At 36.6% G+C, this 16090-nt stretch overlaps 1 protein-coding gene across 1 annotated transcript in view; it reads right to left on the bottom strand.

Annotated features, from left to right (window-relative positions):
* ANKFN1 (ankyrin-repeat and fibronectin type III domain containing 1) overlaps positions 1–16090 on the bottom strand; it is a 62613-nt gene that overhangs the window by 33481 nt on the left and 13042 nt on the right. The window contains 3 exon segments of the mRNA XM_010294391.1: positions 4469–4582; positions 6081–6275; positions 10778–10988. Of these exon segments, the coding sequence (XP_010292693.1) occupies positions 4469–4582; positions 6081–6275; positions 10778–10988 (520 nt within the window).

The following is a 16090-nucleotide window of genomic DNA, read 5'->3' as shown; positions in this document are numbered from 1 at the left end:
TCGAAACTTCAAATGAAAACCCAAATTCCCCCCAGCCTCTCCTGGACAAAAGTACTTGCCTATAACCAACCCATTTCATGCAACCATGCGATACTAACATACTCTGACTACTGCATATCTAGCTAGGACTGAACCAGTGATTGAAAGACAATTTAAATTATTCTCATGCAAAAAATTCTGAAATGAACCACAAATTGCCTTGAAAGGAAGGAGGCAGGGAGTTACTTTTTGTCAAAATTTAAGCAAGACATAACGGATTCTTTCCTGATCTAAGCTGACATGTTCGTTTTTTAAAGAGCTACACTGACATAGAAAATAAAAAAATCTTCTCTCCACCCAACAGAAATCCTAGGAGGCAGCTGGGCAGTCCTGACAAACATGAGATATTCTCCTAAAATAACAAACTAAACAAAAAAGTAACAAGGGCTAAAGTAGACAACTTAGCATAATTATCTGGAAAATAACTTCTCATCAATGTCCACAGCTACATCCAAACAGGGAGAAGATCGGCTCTGTTTGCTACCTCAAACATGGCTCAGATTTTTTTCTCTCTTGCTTTCTCTTCAAACATAAATAGTTCCAGGCTCTTAAATAAATTAGCTAACTTTGGTATACAAGCTGTTTCATTTTTTCTCCAAAAGGGGGTATAGATATTTGTTTAAAAATTGTAAATAAAATATAAACAGAGATTTTTCCATTGCATAGCGATCCTTTCCAGTAGGTAATGATCAGTGCTGTGTCCATTTTCTTTCCTTACCCTATACTTGGGAATCACAGTATTATTATGACTCTTTCTGAGAGGAAATGGATGAAAAAAATGCAGTAAGAGGAGGTTTACCTGGACTTACTAATCATAAAAGCAAAATAATAATCAGGGTTAAAATGAGCAGAAAACAAGTGCAACAAAATTACTTACTATTACTTATAATTTTGTTCTTTAAAAATTCCTGCTTTCTTTATGTGTATGTGTTATGTTGAACATGTGAACCCTAGAAAGGCTAGTTAGTGAAAGACAGCAGTTCTTAAAAGCCCTACAAGCACTTACTACTCCGCTCCATCATCAGGACCATTCCTAGGAGTCCAGTGGTGCCTATCTATCTGGATTATGTTGCTGCTGGGATTTTTTGCATCAGGATAGTTACAGTAGTGTAGCCTTAGGATAAAAATACATCATGCAGTAACAATATGACAGTGTAAACAGAAGGTTCACCTTAGCTTCAAATCGTGGCAAGTTATTTTGTATATTAATGTAGAATGTTTTGATTGCATTTTCGAAAATATAAAACTAAAGCAGAATTTAAGTACTTCCATGATGAGATGTGAAGTTTAGCCTTAGGGCATGATTAAACCAAGGACAGGGTTTTTTCTTCTCAATATTGCAGTGATGCTTCACATCCTTCCTAAAACTGGCTGGGGTGAGGTGTCTCTGGCTTTGAATCTTTCTCTAGCATGGAGCAGATTATTCCTGTTATTATTGATTTATGTCATGCCTGTCTGCTTCCAGCCTCAAAACACTTTACTAAGTTACAATATACATAGGAATCATTTCAAGTCAGCCACCACTACGCTGTAGCTTTCTCTGGAGGGAAACTGAAGGGAGCCATTAGGATGGTGCCTGCAACATTAAACAACAATCCAGGAGAGGAAGTAAAGAATACTCTGGCTCCTTAAAGCAATGGCTCAACAGAATGCAGTCACTGAACTGCCATCCAGCTGGGACACCAAAGTCAATACCCATTCACCGTGTGTGGTTAAAATTAAATCTCCTAATGAAGTGAGATGGTTTTAGTGGTTAGAGAGTGAGTGCAAAGTATTATTCTCCTGTATTATTATTTGTAAGTTATACAGCTAACAAGGGAAAAGATCACACACAGGAAAATAGCAGACAGCTAGATAATGTTCCAAACCCAGTTTCTAAACGACATTTGGGCAAATAAAGCTTTGGAAAAATATGTTAAAAAAAAAAGATGACACAGAAAAAAAAGTAATTGGCAGTTTCTCAATGTTTTTAGGGAACTAAACTAAACAGAAGTGATGTCAGTTTTTATCCCCTATAATTCAGCTCTGGAGAAAAGAACATTATTAGCTTCTGTTAATGAGCAGGTATTCCCTAAACACTGCTGCAAATGCTCCTGAATTTTAATTTGCTTAGAAAAAGAAATGGTAAAGTATTGAGGGGGAAAAAAAAAAACCTAACAGCTTATTTTTGTCCCTGAATTAGCAAAATGCTTAGATGATTTTCTGGATAGGAGCTTTATATATCTGACTAAAAAGATCCTCACACTATGTTATCAAGCCCTCCTTTCAGGGCTAGTAATTGCTAGCTGGTTCTAATCATTCTTGCAAATGATCATTTGAAAGGTTCTTTTTATGACCCCTCAAACTAGCACAAAGAATCTCACTCCATAATGTAATAAACAATTCTACAACCAGTGCTTAATTAATTCCCGAAAGTCACCAAAAGGAGCTATTAATGATCTTTCTTTTTATCTAACCATAAATATGCAAGTCTCCTGGGATAAAGGATTTAAAAAGAACATTCTGGCAAAACTAACTGTCAACTTGATAAAGCATAAAATGATCACCAGTGAGGGCAATTCAAAATACGAAGGCAATGCTACCTAGTCTGATTAGAAATTTAGGTCAGGTTACATTAAGTATCTCTGAATGTTATGCTTACCAAAAAGAGGACAGAGTTGACATGGTGCAAAACAGACTCAACCCACATGAATACACAAGAGAAAAATACTATAACCCTTAGAAAATTATTTTTAAAAATCAGTTCTATTTGGCAATTTGCTTTACTGTGAAAATATCAACAATCATTATAATTAGAATGTGGACTATATTTCAAGGTTGTTTAAAGGAGACATATTAGAAAAAGCTGGCTGATATTTTCAAGAGAACTTAAGTGTTTTAGAAGCCCAAGCATTGTTTTCACCACCTAAATCAGGCAGTAGGAAGCCCTTAAATAAAATTTAGTTTCCTGGCAACCCAACCCATTGCTGAAAATTAGATTTAGGCTTCTAAAGGGTGTTGATGTTTTTGAAAATCACAATTCCTGCAGCACTGCAGAGCTGACTAGGTGTAATACAGTAATTTACCCTTCTAATGAGGCTATCAGGAACGGAATCACTTTGATGGCTTTAGTGATGTCTGAGAGGTTGGGTTTTTTTCTTACACTGTAAAATTTTTTTTTATTGGGCATAGCCAGTGATAACTGGAGTCTCCAATAAGAAGCAGGTGGAGGAAAGAGAGAGAATCTGCCTTTTCCAAGATAAACTCATGCCATCCTTTTGGTGTTTGCTTGATGCCAGCGGAGCCTGGGCACAAGCATGTTCCACCTTCAGAAGAGCTCCATGAGATATTGGACCCTCGATGGACTGGGGCTTTCTGAATCTCTCCTCTTAAAGCAATCCCTGTGATACCCACACATGGAAACATGAAACAGACTGCCCCACAGTCATATAGCCATTATGGTTCTTGCTATATGTATGAAAATCCAAGTTCCAAGTACCTCTCAAATGACTTTTTAATATTAATACAAAGAAACAAACACAGCAGGAAACATTAAGAGAGACACAGTGGGAAATAACCGAGAGGACTTTCAGGCTCCCCTCTCCTTGACTCCCCTGGGCTGGGTAAAGAAGGCCTCAGATCTTCAAAACTGTGCTTTTCAGTCCCTTGACCTGTGGAAGGACTCAGGCCCCTACTGGAAGATGGAGGCTGTGGACTGCTGCACTTAACACTGAAGAACTTACTGTTCTAAACATTTTAGAAAAACTGGAAGTTCCCTTCAACAGGAAATTTTAAAATTTCTCATTTTTGTTCTAATCTTCAGTAAAACTCTTTTTTTTTTAATATTGGAATTTCCTGTGGAACAGAAATTCTGTTTTGAAACCATTTCTATTCAACAGCGCTATTCAGATGGAAGCATTTTCCTATTCATTCCACTTTGCAACTAACTGGTGCCACCCCAAATGTATTGCCCTTCCAAGAATGATGTGGCAGCCCTGGAATAGCTAATTAGTTAGGTTGTATGATGCCTCTGCCAAAAGTTTCAGCTTCCAGAGGCATTCCTTTAAGGAATGGTGGTGTGGGTTTGGCATTTACAAGATACACATGGTTTCAGGAGCCCACAGGCACCAAAAGTTAGCTTGTGTTTTATAACTGCTCATCTCAACCCAGTCATTGAGCCGATGTCCTAACCACAGTAAGTCAAGCTAACTTCTTCAAAGCACTCATGGAGAAAACTTTTGGTTAATTTATTTTTCTTTTTTAATAAAAATTTTGTCTTTGGGGAATCTTTTAAGAAAATTCCACTTCTACAGCTATTAACTGGGAAAATAATTAAATTCAAACATTACTAGCATTATAATATAATCTCTTGTAGATAAATATCTTTGTCACTTAGTCTTCAATTTTTTGTGCATTGTTAAAGTAAGTGAAAGATGTCTAAATCCAGTACCTTTATACTTGGTCACCACAGCTGAGTTGACACTCAGAGGTTCTTGGAAGGTGACAGTGAGTGATGTACTGCTTGTTACCATGAGACAGACATTGGTTGGCGCCTCAGGGGCTCCTGGGAGAGAAGAGAAAACATCAGCTCTTCAGGACAACAAATCCTATTCAAACAATGTTTCTGAGTCTTCAAAGAACCCACTGAAAATCACCCTGCAATTGTGAGCTTTGGGTTGTAGGTGTTTGTGTTCTCTGCCTTTTGAGCATTTTAATTAGTGACCCTGCTAACAATATCCTGCAGACACCATTTGTTTCTATCATGGTTTTTGGCTCCTTTTGGTTAAAAATATCTTCCTGCATATATGTAACCCAATAAAACAGATTCATGCTAATTATGTCAATGAAAAGCCCCTATAAATCTCTTGGGGTGGGTAGGAGGAGAGAGAAAGGACAAAACCACAAAAAGCTAATTAAACCTTTACGGTTTCACTAACAAACTCAAATTTATCAAACAACAGAAAACATTTTTACATTATTGTGATCCAGAAATTACAAACTCCACAAATGTTTCAGTGTAGTACTTCCAAAATGCACTTGTCAGTTAAGCCTAACATCTTTTTCTTTAAAAAAACCCAAAACCAAAGGTTAATTCACAGAATATCAATCAGACTCAATTCAGAAATCAAACACAAAATGTCATGACTTAGTGCTGGGATTGATTTTAAAAAATGGTTATATTAACTTACACTACTGCTGTATTTCCTGCATTTAGTATCTAATGCAAGGAGCACTACATCTGTCTTGAAGTAATCTTAGAATACAATAAATTTGAGAAAATTATTTGTAAGTAGATTTATATAAAGATGGTTGTAAAAATGTTAATGGCAATGATTGTATTTCATTGAATAGGATACAGCTAAAAGATCCACATGTGAAACAACTCAGCCCTGTTTATTCCTTCCCATGGGCCCAAATTCACATTTACTTTGGGTACAGACTCACTTGTACAACTGTTTAAAGTGACCCAATCTCTGACTACACTGATGAAATGTTATATGTGGATGCTAAAATTAAGATTAATTTTTCACAATTTTTATATGTAAAATGAAATTCCATTGTTTGATCAAATGTTTAGAACAACTCCAATCTGTTAAAACAGAATATATTGTTTTTAAAAAAATTAAATTACAACAGAAAAAAGGCTAATGTCCCCATCACTCTTCCTCCCTATTCATATATTATTTTCTAATCATCCTGTTTTAAACTCTGAGCACATTAAATGAGATCCAGGAGTAAATGTGAAGAGAAATAAGCAGGACAGAATCATTAGATCCCGAACCAAGTGTTTGGAGGTCTCATCAATTTTATGGAGTCCATTCCTAAAGGAGCTATGTGTTGCTCTTAGATATTTGGTCCTCTGTTGTTCTAACATCAATTTCCTTCTCATCCTTGGGAAGGCCATTTAGTCATATGCCTCAGTCTTCCCACCCTAACATTCATCTGCTTCACAGCAGTGTTGTGAGGATCAGTTAGTGAGAGCATCTTTGCTCAACAAAGGCAGAGTGTGCTCAGCTGTAGAGTTCTTGTCTTGAATTTTGCAACTTCTTTCTTCTACTTACTAGCATGCTCGTAGCCTGCCTTCATGCGCTTGTATAGCCTGTATCTCCATTCCCATGCTTTTAGTTGCTTCTCTTTTTCTGTGTTGTCTGTACCAAGGCCTTCATTCATCACTTGTGCAGACAATTCAGTAACTCGCTGCTGTGCTTCCTGGACCAATGTACTCAGATGCACTGACCTGCTTTCCATGTTAACAACTACCAAGAAAAGGGAAAAGTAAGTAATTGCTTGGTGGACTAATGTGACCAAATTCTGGCCTTCTGCATTCCAGTATAACACATGTAAGGTCAAATCCTTGAACACTCTGCCTTCCAGTAGTTATTTTGTCATCAAGTGGATCAGAGCATGGCAATTTATACCCCTTAAGGATCTGGCCACTTAAATGGGATTAACAACATGAATAAATTGAGCAAATTTTATCTTCCAATGTTTCTCATATGCTTAAAAATGTCTTAATTAGACTGAAATTGCATATATGTTTTAAGTTGGTAGAATATTAAAAATGAACTAAAATAATAAAACATTCGGTTTCTATTCATCCTCTATTTTGCCACAGTATCATAAGCTTTCATAGTCAAAAAGAAGGTTGTACTGGTTATAAATACATACAGTATATATGTGGTATGCTGTATCTCTACAAGCAAAGAGAAATCTCATTGGCAAACTTAAGAATGAGAGTTTTCTGCCTAAGGGCCATGGCTGGTATAGAATGGATCTCTTTCCAGGTTTTCTTTGTGCCACAGTTTTGCCCATGTAATATCTAATTAGTCCTCTGACAGACAGGACAGATAACAAGCAGCTTGACACATGGAGATGAATGTTTCCATCTCAGAATGATTTTAATTTGACGTTTGGCAGTTCAGACTGCCCTTATGAACTACTGCATGCTACATAAAGGTGAAAATGACGATCACATAGGTTACAAACTAAAACCAGGTTTGATTTTAGCCCAAGTCCACAAGACCACCCTAAACCAGCCCCTTGATTATACAGTGACTTGTGGTGAATCAAGCCCTATTTTCAGAAATGCTCTTACAGGACTGAAAACAGGACTTGTAAACATGTTTAATCTGAAAAGAAATGCAATGACAGATCTGATGTTCAATTTGCAGGAAACACTGTACAAGAGAAGGAATTCTGAAATCACTTTACTTTGGTGTCTGTTTTTTTGCAGAAGAGCTCTGAGATAATCTTAATTTAAAAGGCCCCTATTTACTGAAAACACTGCCCTAGTGTAAGCAGCTACTCTTAGCAATGATGGGGAGTTGCTATATAGGGACAGTGAGGCTCTTCGTTTCCCTAAGGTTTTCACAGGAACAGCATGAATCTTGCCCAGCGTGCACCAGTCATTCACTTGCATAAGCCAGGAGCAGTAGACATTTCTGAAAACATCAAACTGTACCATATAAAGGACCAAGACTCTGACAGGTTTTTGACATCAAAACACCACATAGACAAAGATGTCTGCACATATGAGTGTGTTAATCCTGTGATTCCAATTTAGGGATACCAGACAAATCAGATTGAAAAGGACCTTATCTAGTTCAACCTTCTTGTTCAAAACAGGGTCAGCTATGAGGTCAGACCAAGTTACTGAAGGTACCCAGTCTGGTCTTAAAAACTTCCTAGGATGGAGGCTTTACAATGACTCTAGGCAACCTGTTCCACTGCTTTACTGTCCTTACGGTGCAGGTGGTGTTTGTTTTTATCCAGTCTGAACTTCTTGTTTTAACTTTTGCCCTTTGTCTCTCATAACAATATCACAATCTAAGTTTAGCTGTCCAAGAATAACCCTACATACCAACGCGAAAAGTGCCGCAGGGTCTTTAAAGCCACAGGAGGAGAGCAAAGAATTATTCAATGCCTTTGACATCCAAAAGGTTGTTTTTGAAGAATGTTTGTCTCTACAATTTTTCTTTCAGAAACTGGCTTGAAGCCATTCTTCTTGAAGTTTGATCATTCTTCATATGGACATCAGAGACATATGGCCAGGCTTACTGGAATCTGCTGGTATCCTCAGAACTGCCTGTTTACTGGGAAGGCCAAAGGTGATACGGTTTCCTGGATCCGTGCCTACAATAAGCATGCAACTCATCTGATAGCACAACAAGACTGAGGAAAGAGATTTTATGTGCCAGAACTTCAGGTGATTGAGAATTGGCATGGATTCAAGTTTTCACTAAGGATCTGGCTCTAGCTGTTTAATCAAGAATCTGATCCACAATTGTCAGGTCTTGGAAATGTGTCCAATCAGCCACTGGAAATTTTAATTTTATTTTTATTTGGATTCACATGAACAAACCAAGCCAAAGCATGAGTATATGATGAACAAGAGTAACTAAAAAGATAACACGGTGGACCTTGCCGCCTCCCCACTAAATTAATATTTTAAATGCTGTACTCTCTGATCTTACTTTGTGTTTAAGAGATGTTGGGTTCCTGTTAAGATTCATACAGTTTGAGATCCATTTGGAAATGAAGGTCATAGTTTTACTTTGTGTTGCTTTATCTGCTGTTGTTCCTATTCCAGGCAGAAATCCAGGTGATACAGATGGAAGCTATCTGTTCTCCAGATCCTCTTTTCTACAGCATTAGGTTAGGGGCTATAATGAGATTTCAGCTGGATCACTGCAGCTAATATAGTGGAAGAGCAAGAGTTTTCTCTTTAGGAAGCTTTCTGTGTGCACTTGGAATGGAGAATTCCTCTGCCTTGCAGTCTCCCAGATCTGTGCATCTGTCCTATGCACTTCCAATCACATTAAGAGATGCTTGTGTCCTGTCCCAAAATTGGGGTGAGTCAGAATTTCACCTTGAAATCCCCTCCCCTCCTATTCAGATCAGGGAAGTCTTGCTCAACTGCCCACCACAGAGAAATGAAAATGCTCTCGCTAGATCATGTTCTTGCAGCCCTGAGGTCATACAAACAGAATGGATTTCATTCTAACAGGGTTGAAAGGCTAGAGAAAATAGAAAGTGGCTGCTATCAGTTCCACAAGAATAAAACCACACAAAAACATGCTGCAAAGCTTTGTTTTGAGTGCTGAAAATAACTTTTTGCATTTTGCTCTGTAAATGCTTAAGGTAAAAAAGCCCCAAACAAACAATCATTTGCTTTTTATTGAGAATGCTTCATCCATTATTTCAATCAGAAAAACTAAAAATCAAGATAAGTGAAGTGGAAATTTGGTGGGTATATTTTGAAATGGAAATGAGGTGGTTATATATTCATATTCTCTGTGTTCATAGGCATGTTTGCATTAATTACAGGAAATGAATACTAATTTATGATTGCCCCTGCTCGCCATCAGACTGCATTTATTTACAGATGAGGTCAATGAAAAATTAGTTTAGTCTTTTTTACTGCTGTTTAGAACACTCAAGACTGTGTTTTCCTCTAGATTTGTCATGGTTAATGAATGTTGCTTCAGCAGTCAATCATGTACTCTAAATGCTGTCACACTTTTTTTTAAAGCCTCAGTCATGAACCATGACAGAAAAATAAACAAATAAATATAAAACTAAAAAACTCTTTTCACTGAGCAGCTACACTATGCAAAAATCTCCAGGGAAGGTTAAAGGAGGCCAGAATAAATGATAATATAAGTGCTGTGGACACAGAAAAGCAATAAAGGTGTACCAACACTGAGGGTCTGGCAAAAAAACTCAACACACACACACACATGCACACACACTCTCCAGTGAAAAAACTGGCAATGTTAGTAGCCTCAAGGTGCAATTTCCTGGAGCACTGAGATTGACATGCCAGCACTAAATGTTGTTAATTTAACTAACTTCAAATTAATGGCAGAGTCTGCAGTGGCCGAACCCCTCAAACACAGTCTCATTATAGCCTTGCTGGGAATGTCCTAAATATAGGCATTGACAGTTTAAAACAAATTCGCATACATTGGTGTATTTTTAGACACAAGTAAGGCGTCAGAGTTTGTGTCATGGTATACGGTTGATTAATTGGGTTGGTAAGTCACTCTCCAACCCACAAATTGTGCATAAAAATGCCATGAAGGAATACAAAGGAGTTTTCTAATTACAATATGTAGTAATAAGCAATACTGGTATTCCAGTAAAGCGAGAAGATCTGTTTTTGTTTCGCTTTTCTCTCATTCTGTAGAACTTTGAAATTCTCATTGAAGTGGGATTTTAGGCCATTTGAAGGCTAGGAGTGAAGAGCCTGTGGGTAATGGAAATGATAGATTTCAACACAACCCATCTCCTGAAGGCAGCAAAGCCAAAATCAAAAGGATAATCAAAATAAGTCAAAAGGATAACCAAAATAAACCGAAGTCTAGACAACCCATCGTCCTTTCATTTTTTATGACAAACTCCATAATTCAGACCATGATCTTTGAATAACTGACTCAGTTCCTGTTTTCATATTTTAAAGTATTTTTTCTCACTATTGGTATCAACTCAGCTGCCCCAGTGTTAATTGCTTTAGAAGCTCAACTGGATTCATCAGTTGGTGTATCTGACAGAACAAAAAAGATCTACTGAGCACGTATTCAACAAGCAGATGCTGCTGCAAGTGTCCTCCGGCACTGTGGTACTATTGCTGGTATAATAATTTTTACAATAAAACACATCAATTTTTTTGTGTGATGTAATTAATTTCCAAAAACAGCAGTAAACAATCTCCTACAGGCAATTATATAAGTCAATTCAATTTGTGTTCTTTACTTACAGTGTGGGCTTTCCTTTGCTCCAACGTGAAGAAGGGTCCTAGCAATAGGGATGTTGTTTGTCAAAATGGCAATGTCCAAAGGAGTTAGTCCCTCACTGTTTGGTGTGTTCAGGTCCAGTTCCTCCAGTGTGTATTGATAAAGAAGAATCTGAACAGCATCCAGATCTTGCTGTTCTACAGCCTCAAACATAGCTTCACTGCATTGGAAATTCTATGTAGCAATAAAAACAGAAATTCAGTAAAAATTTTCAAGTGTCAGTGTTTTAAAAATAAATAGAGAAAATTTGTGTTTTGTGAGATTGCTATAAAATATTGACCCTCTAACCCCAGGTTAGGTTCAGTTAGAAACATGGAAATTCTTTGCAACAAAACTGAGCTTGGTCTGCTTCTGGACTTGTGTGCTTGAATTTGCTTCAAGTCCATGGGAAGACTCAAGTGAGATTCAAACCCATACAAAATAAACCCATTACTTAGATATCTGTCCTGTAATCAAACTGTATGAGCAATATTATATGTTTTCAGCGTGAAACTGGATAAAAACCTATGATTTTGGCAGAGTCTTGAACTACTGAGTTTTTCAAACTCAACATTTAAAGTAGAAATTTACAAACTCAGGTGACCAAAATCTAAATCAAACAAGCTATTCTGGAGAAAATCCTTCACAGCTCCAGTGTGAGCTAGTAATAGGTACTGTTCATTCAAACACTTCAGTCATTTCTAGGTGCTCATATTTTTGCATTTAACTTGTAACTAGAAGTGGCTTTGAAATATATAGTCCTTAAATAAAGAAGTAGAAATGAGACTGAAAAAATTGACTGTCTGGTGTGCACGTCCAGAAAGTGGCACGACTGAATAGCAGAGAACACAAGCAGCCAAAACCAAGAGCATACATGACACTGACTCTCAAGCAGGGAGAACCACGAGCCTTTTCCTTACCAATGTCAAGGAGATAAAAGAATGGTAAATACAAAGAAACTTATTGTTTCTTAATTGAGCTGGGGAGAAGCAGGTGCAGGAGAGTAGAATGGCCTGCAGGTTTCTGTTATGAGAACATCCTTCTGGAGGCTACGACGTGTTATTTGCCAAGATTCTTTTAAATTCTCTCCCAGTGTCCCATTGCCATAATTAACCAATAGGATTTTTTTCCTCTTAAGAATGAATTAGTAGAAGCAAGAGACCCAGCTAAGCAAGGAGGGCTCAGCATGTGGTCACATAAAAGAACTGAGATCTACGTAGACATATTATGCCAATAGGCATACTAAAGAAACACATACATAAGAGCAATCCAGATACATGATGTAAACTAGCTTTCTGTGTCCTGAAGCCCACATGGAGGAAACACGGAGAAAATTCTTATATAATAATGTATTCCTTATGATATGAAATAAATACTGAATAGAAACAGTCTTCTACTGTGATTAGAAATTAACATTTCAGTCACATAAAAACTTCATTTTATTTTTTAAAATGATGTAGTTTTATTTGGCATATCCATGCTCAAGTTTTGCACTCAGTGAAACAACACTTTCTGAAATACCATTGATCTGCTGGAACATCTTTTGTCTCCTCCTAAAATGCATAGACTAAGGGTTTGCAAGCAGATCTGAAAACCAGACTCCATAGCTACACCTTGGAATATGATCAGTTCTACAGGTTTTTTTCAGTTGTGCTTGAAGTTAAAAGTGTCTTCAGAAATTCTCAGGCCTGACAAATATCTTCTGGTCTACTGTTTTACATGTCAAGTAATGGTACCACACTAAGAAATTGCAAAGATGATGTTATCTTTGTTTTAATATGGACCCCACCTATGCTGAATATTAGGGATCTGCAGAACAAGACGACGGATGTACATAAGATGATCTTTACCAAAAATTGTCAATATAGAGACAGGAGATACTTATGTTAGATGACTCTCTAAGGATGAGATGAACTATGCAGCAATAAAGCAAATCTAGGAGAGTAATGCCCAACTTGGAAATCTACCTTTTAGGTACTTAACTGCAAAAGATAGCTCATGCTGGAGGAATATGTTTTCTGGAGATGTCCATGTGGAATAAAAGAAACAACGTAAGTGCTTCATCAAAATGGGTCTCTGTCAAATCTTTTCAGATTCTTCTCCAGATTGTAAGATTCAGATTTAATTTCATTAACAAATACTCCAGTGTTAGGTGTAAGAGAAAAATCTCAGAAAAAAGAACAGTTGAATGGTAAGCAGCTAGATTTATCATTCTTTATTCACTCTTCTGCTCAAGGCAAAAAAATTGTCTTTAAGGACATAAACTGTCATTAGAGAGGGCACATCTCCAGAAAATTTTAGAAAAGATGACAGTATATATTTTCTTATTATAAGGTAAAACTTAAAAATGACAGAAATTTTTACTGCAATGCAGCAATATTTCTTTTCATTCCAGTAGCTCCACACATCTGCTGTCTTGCTTATATAACACCTTAACCAGAAATCAGAGATACTACTCTTATTCTGGTGTTTTGTCATTATCCTGAAGGGATGAAGTGCTCTGGCTAGAAATTAAAAAAATTTTAATTAAAGTGTAATTACAAAATATTTTAATTGAGTATTATTCTGATACACGCTATATGTCACCAACTCCCACTCACGTCAATGATATGCATTTAACAGCTGGAAGTCACTGTACTATGTATTCAAAATTAACATAAATAGATCATTGATGTTCCACCTAAAGAGGGAAAAGCTGTGCTCCTTTGCTTTTTGAAACTTCATTATTATGAATGCAGGACTGTGAACTGACAGACTGTTTTTTCATATACATTATTAGAAATGCAAAATATATTCACCAGTTCTCAAAATATATGTATATATAAAAATATATTAAAAAGCATTAATTTTATCATCGTTTGCACTCATCTCAAATTGTTTTTCTACTGATTTTGGAACTTCCTCTGTACTGTTGTTTATGGAAATAAAGGGTAATTATGCTTCAGAAGCATCTGCATTTTAATCCAGTCAGAAAACAAGCAAAATCATATTACTTTTGTAACCAATCACAGCTAGGAGAATCTACTTATTTAACAGTAAATTCACAAAGAGCTTACTATAAAAGGAATTGGTTGAAGTAAACTGAGTGACTACATTAGTTTCCAGTTCTTTCAGTTAAGTTCATTTTAGGAAACACAAGCTAACAGTCTGAGAACAGAACAAAAAGGTACAGCTGGTGATATTACTCAATGACAGGCTTGTGGTGCTCACTTAGGACAGGAAACTAGGTATTTCTTGGTTCACATTTCCACTTCTGTGGCACTGGGCACATACGTGGCTTTCCCCTTTTCTGAAATCAGAATAGTCTTTCTCTTTTATGCACATACATGAAGTCAACTAAAAGTTAAATGAGTTAGCATTTGTAGAATGCTACCCTAAATGCTCAATACCATTACTTGGCTTTCATTCCAATATTGTGTGAAATTCAATAAACCTTGTAGCATATCTCAGGAGTTTATTGCGTTATATAAAAACAAAAAAAATCCCTATTATATAAGTAAAAAAAAGATGGCTATCTTCCATACTACAGCTGAAATTAACCCGATGGTATGGCTGACAAAAGCATTTGGTCCTTTTCAAATGTATATATAGACACACTTCAACAACAGATTTTAACTACCTGAATGATTATTGTAGAACTGTTTTTAAAACTCTTATTTGAATTGTTATTTTTGGATTCAGTTATCAAGATTTAGACCTGCCTAGATGCCTTTGAAAATGCATCTTTGGATTTTTGCTTGCCTACCTAAATGAAATACCTAAAGTATTTGTGAAATTTTGGCCTTAAGTAAATTGCTGACCAGAATCTAAGCACATGCTTAAGTTAATTCCTCATGAATGTTCTTGCCAGTTAATCTGCTGGCAAGAATGTTTCACCAAAAAGGCAAAACTAAAAGCAAATTTCTATTTTTTCATTTCATTAGAAATCTGATTGAAAAAGCTGCACAGATTTAAACAAGAAAGAGAACATGAATTTTACAAGCTACTTCATCCAATCTAAACAATTATGAGACCAAATTGCAAATATCAGGTTTTCCAAATGGACAGTTCAGACACAAGCAATAGGCTGAAATACGTTGGCAAGTCTTGTAACTTCAAAGAGTGTGAAAACATGGGAACTGTGATATGGCCTTTCTAATAGGCATGCATACATCCCTTACCCAAATAGCAGTGCACACCTAACCATGCTACATCTGTTTCAGTCAAATACCCTGGTTTGACAGCAAAATATCTACCGCGTTTTCAGCCATGCCAGTAAATTGTCCCATTTGGAAGTCTGCACCAAGACCAGCTCTCCAAGTCCAGAAAAACATTCTATACACCAGACCAACTTTTCCCCAACTATTTGCTTTCACACCAAAACCAGAAATATATTTGAAGATTATATAGTTTTCTGCAAAAGCTGGTCATATTCGATGTAAAAGACTCTCTAATATTACAGTGTTATTCAGACATCTGCAGCCCAGGGCTAAGAAATTCAAATAGGGGTGAGACATAGTATCTTTAGACCCATATGCTCAATTTTAGTCCAGCTGGTATTGTCACAAATACTAACAAGAGCCTTCTGATTTCTGCCTTCAGTTACATTTACTAGATAACTTTTGCTCTGAAAAGACAAAACCATTGAATTCAAAGAGAAACTGAATCACATTTACAAGTGATCAGGTAAAGTATAGGAGCAGTTTTCACATTGCTTTTTCCTTGACTCAGTCCTGCAGCCTCTAATCATTAGCTAGACAGCTGTGCTATGTGATTAATTTATTTAGGTGTTACTCTGATGTACAAACGTATATACTGAAAAGGACTACAGTATTGCTTTGCAGTAAGTAATAACCATGTTCCAGTAAGTGATTCAGTGCTGGAGTGTTTAGAAATGCAATCTTATGTAGCTTAATTAAAATGAAGTGCCCCTTTCAAGATATTTGCTCTAGTTTTGACTGAAAAAGTCCACTATGTGCTACTGGAGTTGGAAAAAACGTTAAAGTAGTTTCTGCGAAGACTTGTTTTGATAAACATGAGTTCAAGAATAAAGCTATTTTGGGACATTGCTATGTCTGCAGCAAGACAACAATTTACTGAATGGAAAGTGTTGCAGAGCAAGAGAGAATGGAAAGAAAACTCTTCTCTAGCCAAAGCTGAAAGAAAACAAATTCTAACAAATGTTGTTCACTTGTCTGGAGACATGATTTTAGTCATTGACTTAGCTCCGTAGCACAGAAACTCAATGATTAGAAAATACATTAGCTAGCAATTTGACCTGGAATATTTCTACTCCTTCTACTGATTGCTTCCTTGGT

This window comes from Phaethon lepturus, unplaced genomic scaffold (assembly GCF_000687285.1).
Source record: "Phaethon lepturus isolate BGI_N335 unplaced genomic scaffold, ASM68728v1 scaffold10809, whole genome shotgun sequence".
NCBI classification, from domain to species: domain Eukaryota; kingdom Metazoa; phylum Chordata; class Aves; order Phaethontiformes; family Phaethontidae; genus Phaethon; species Phaethon lepturus.
The sequence above is the reverse complement of the archived record's forward strand: the minus strand, read 5'-3'. Positions and strand labels throughout refer to the sequence as shown.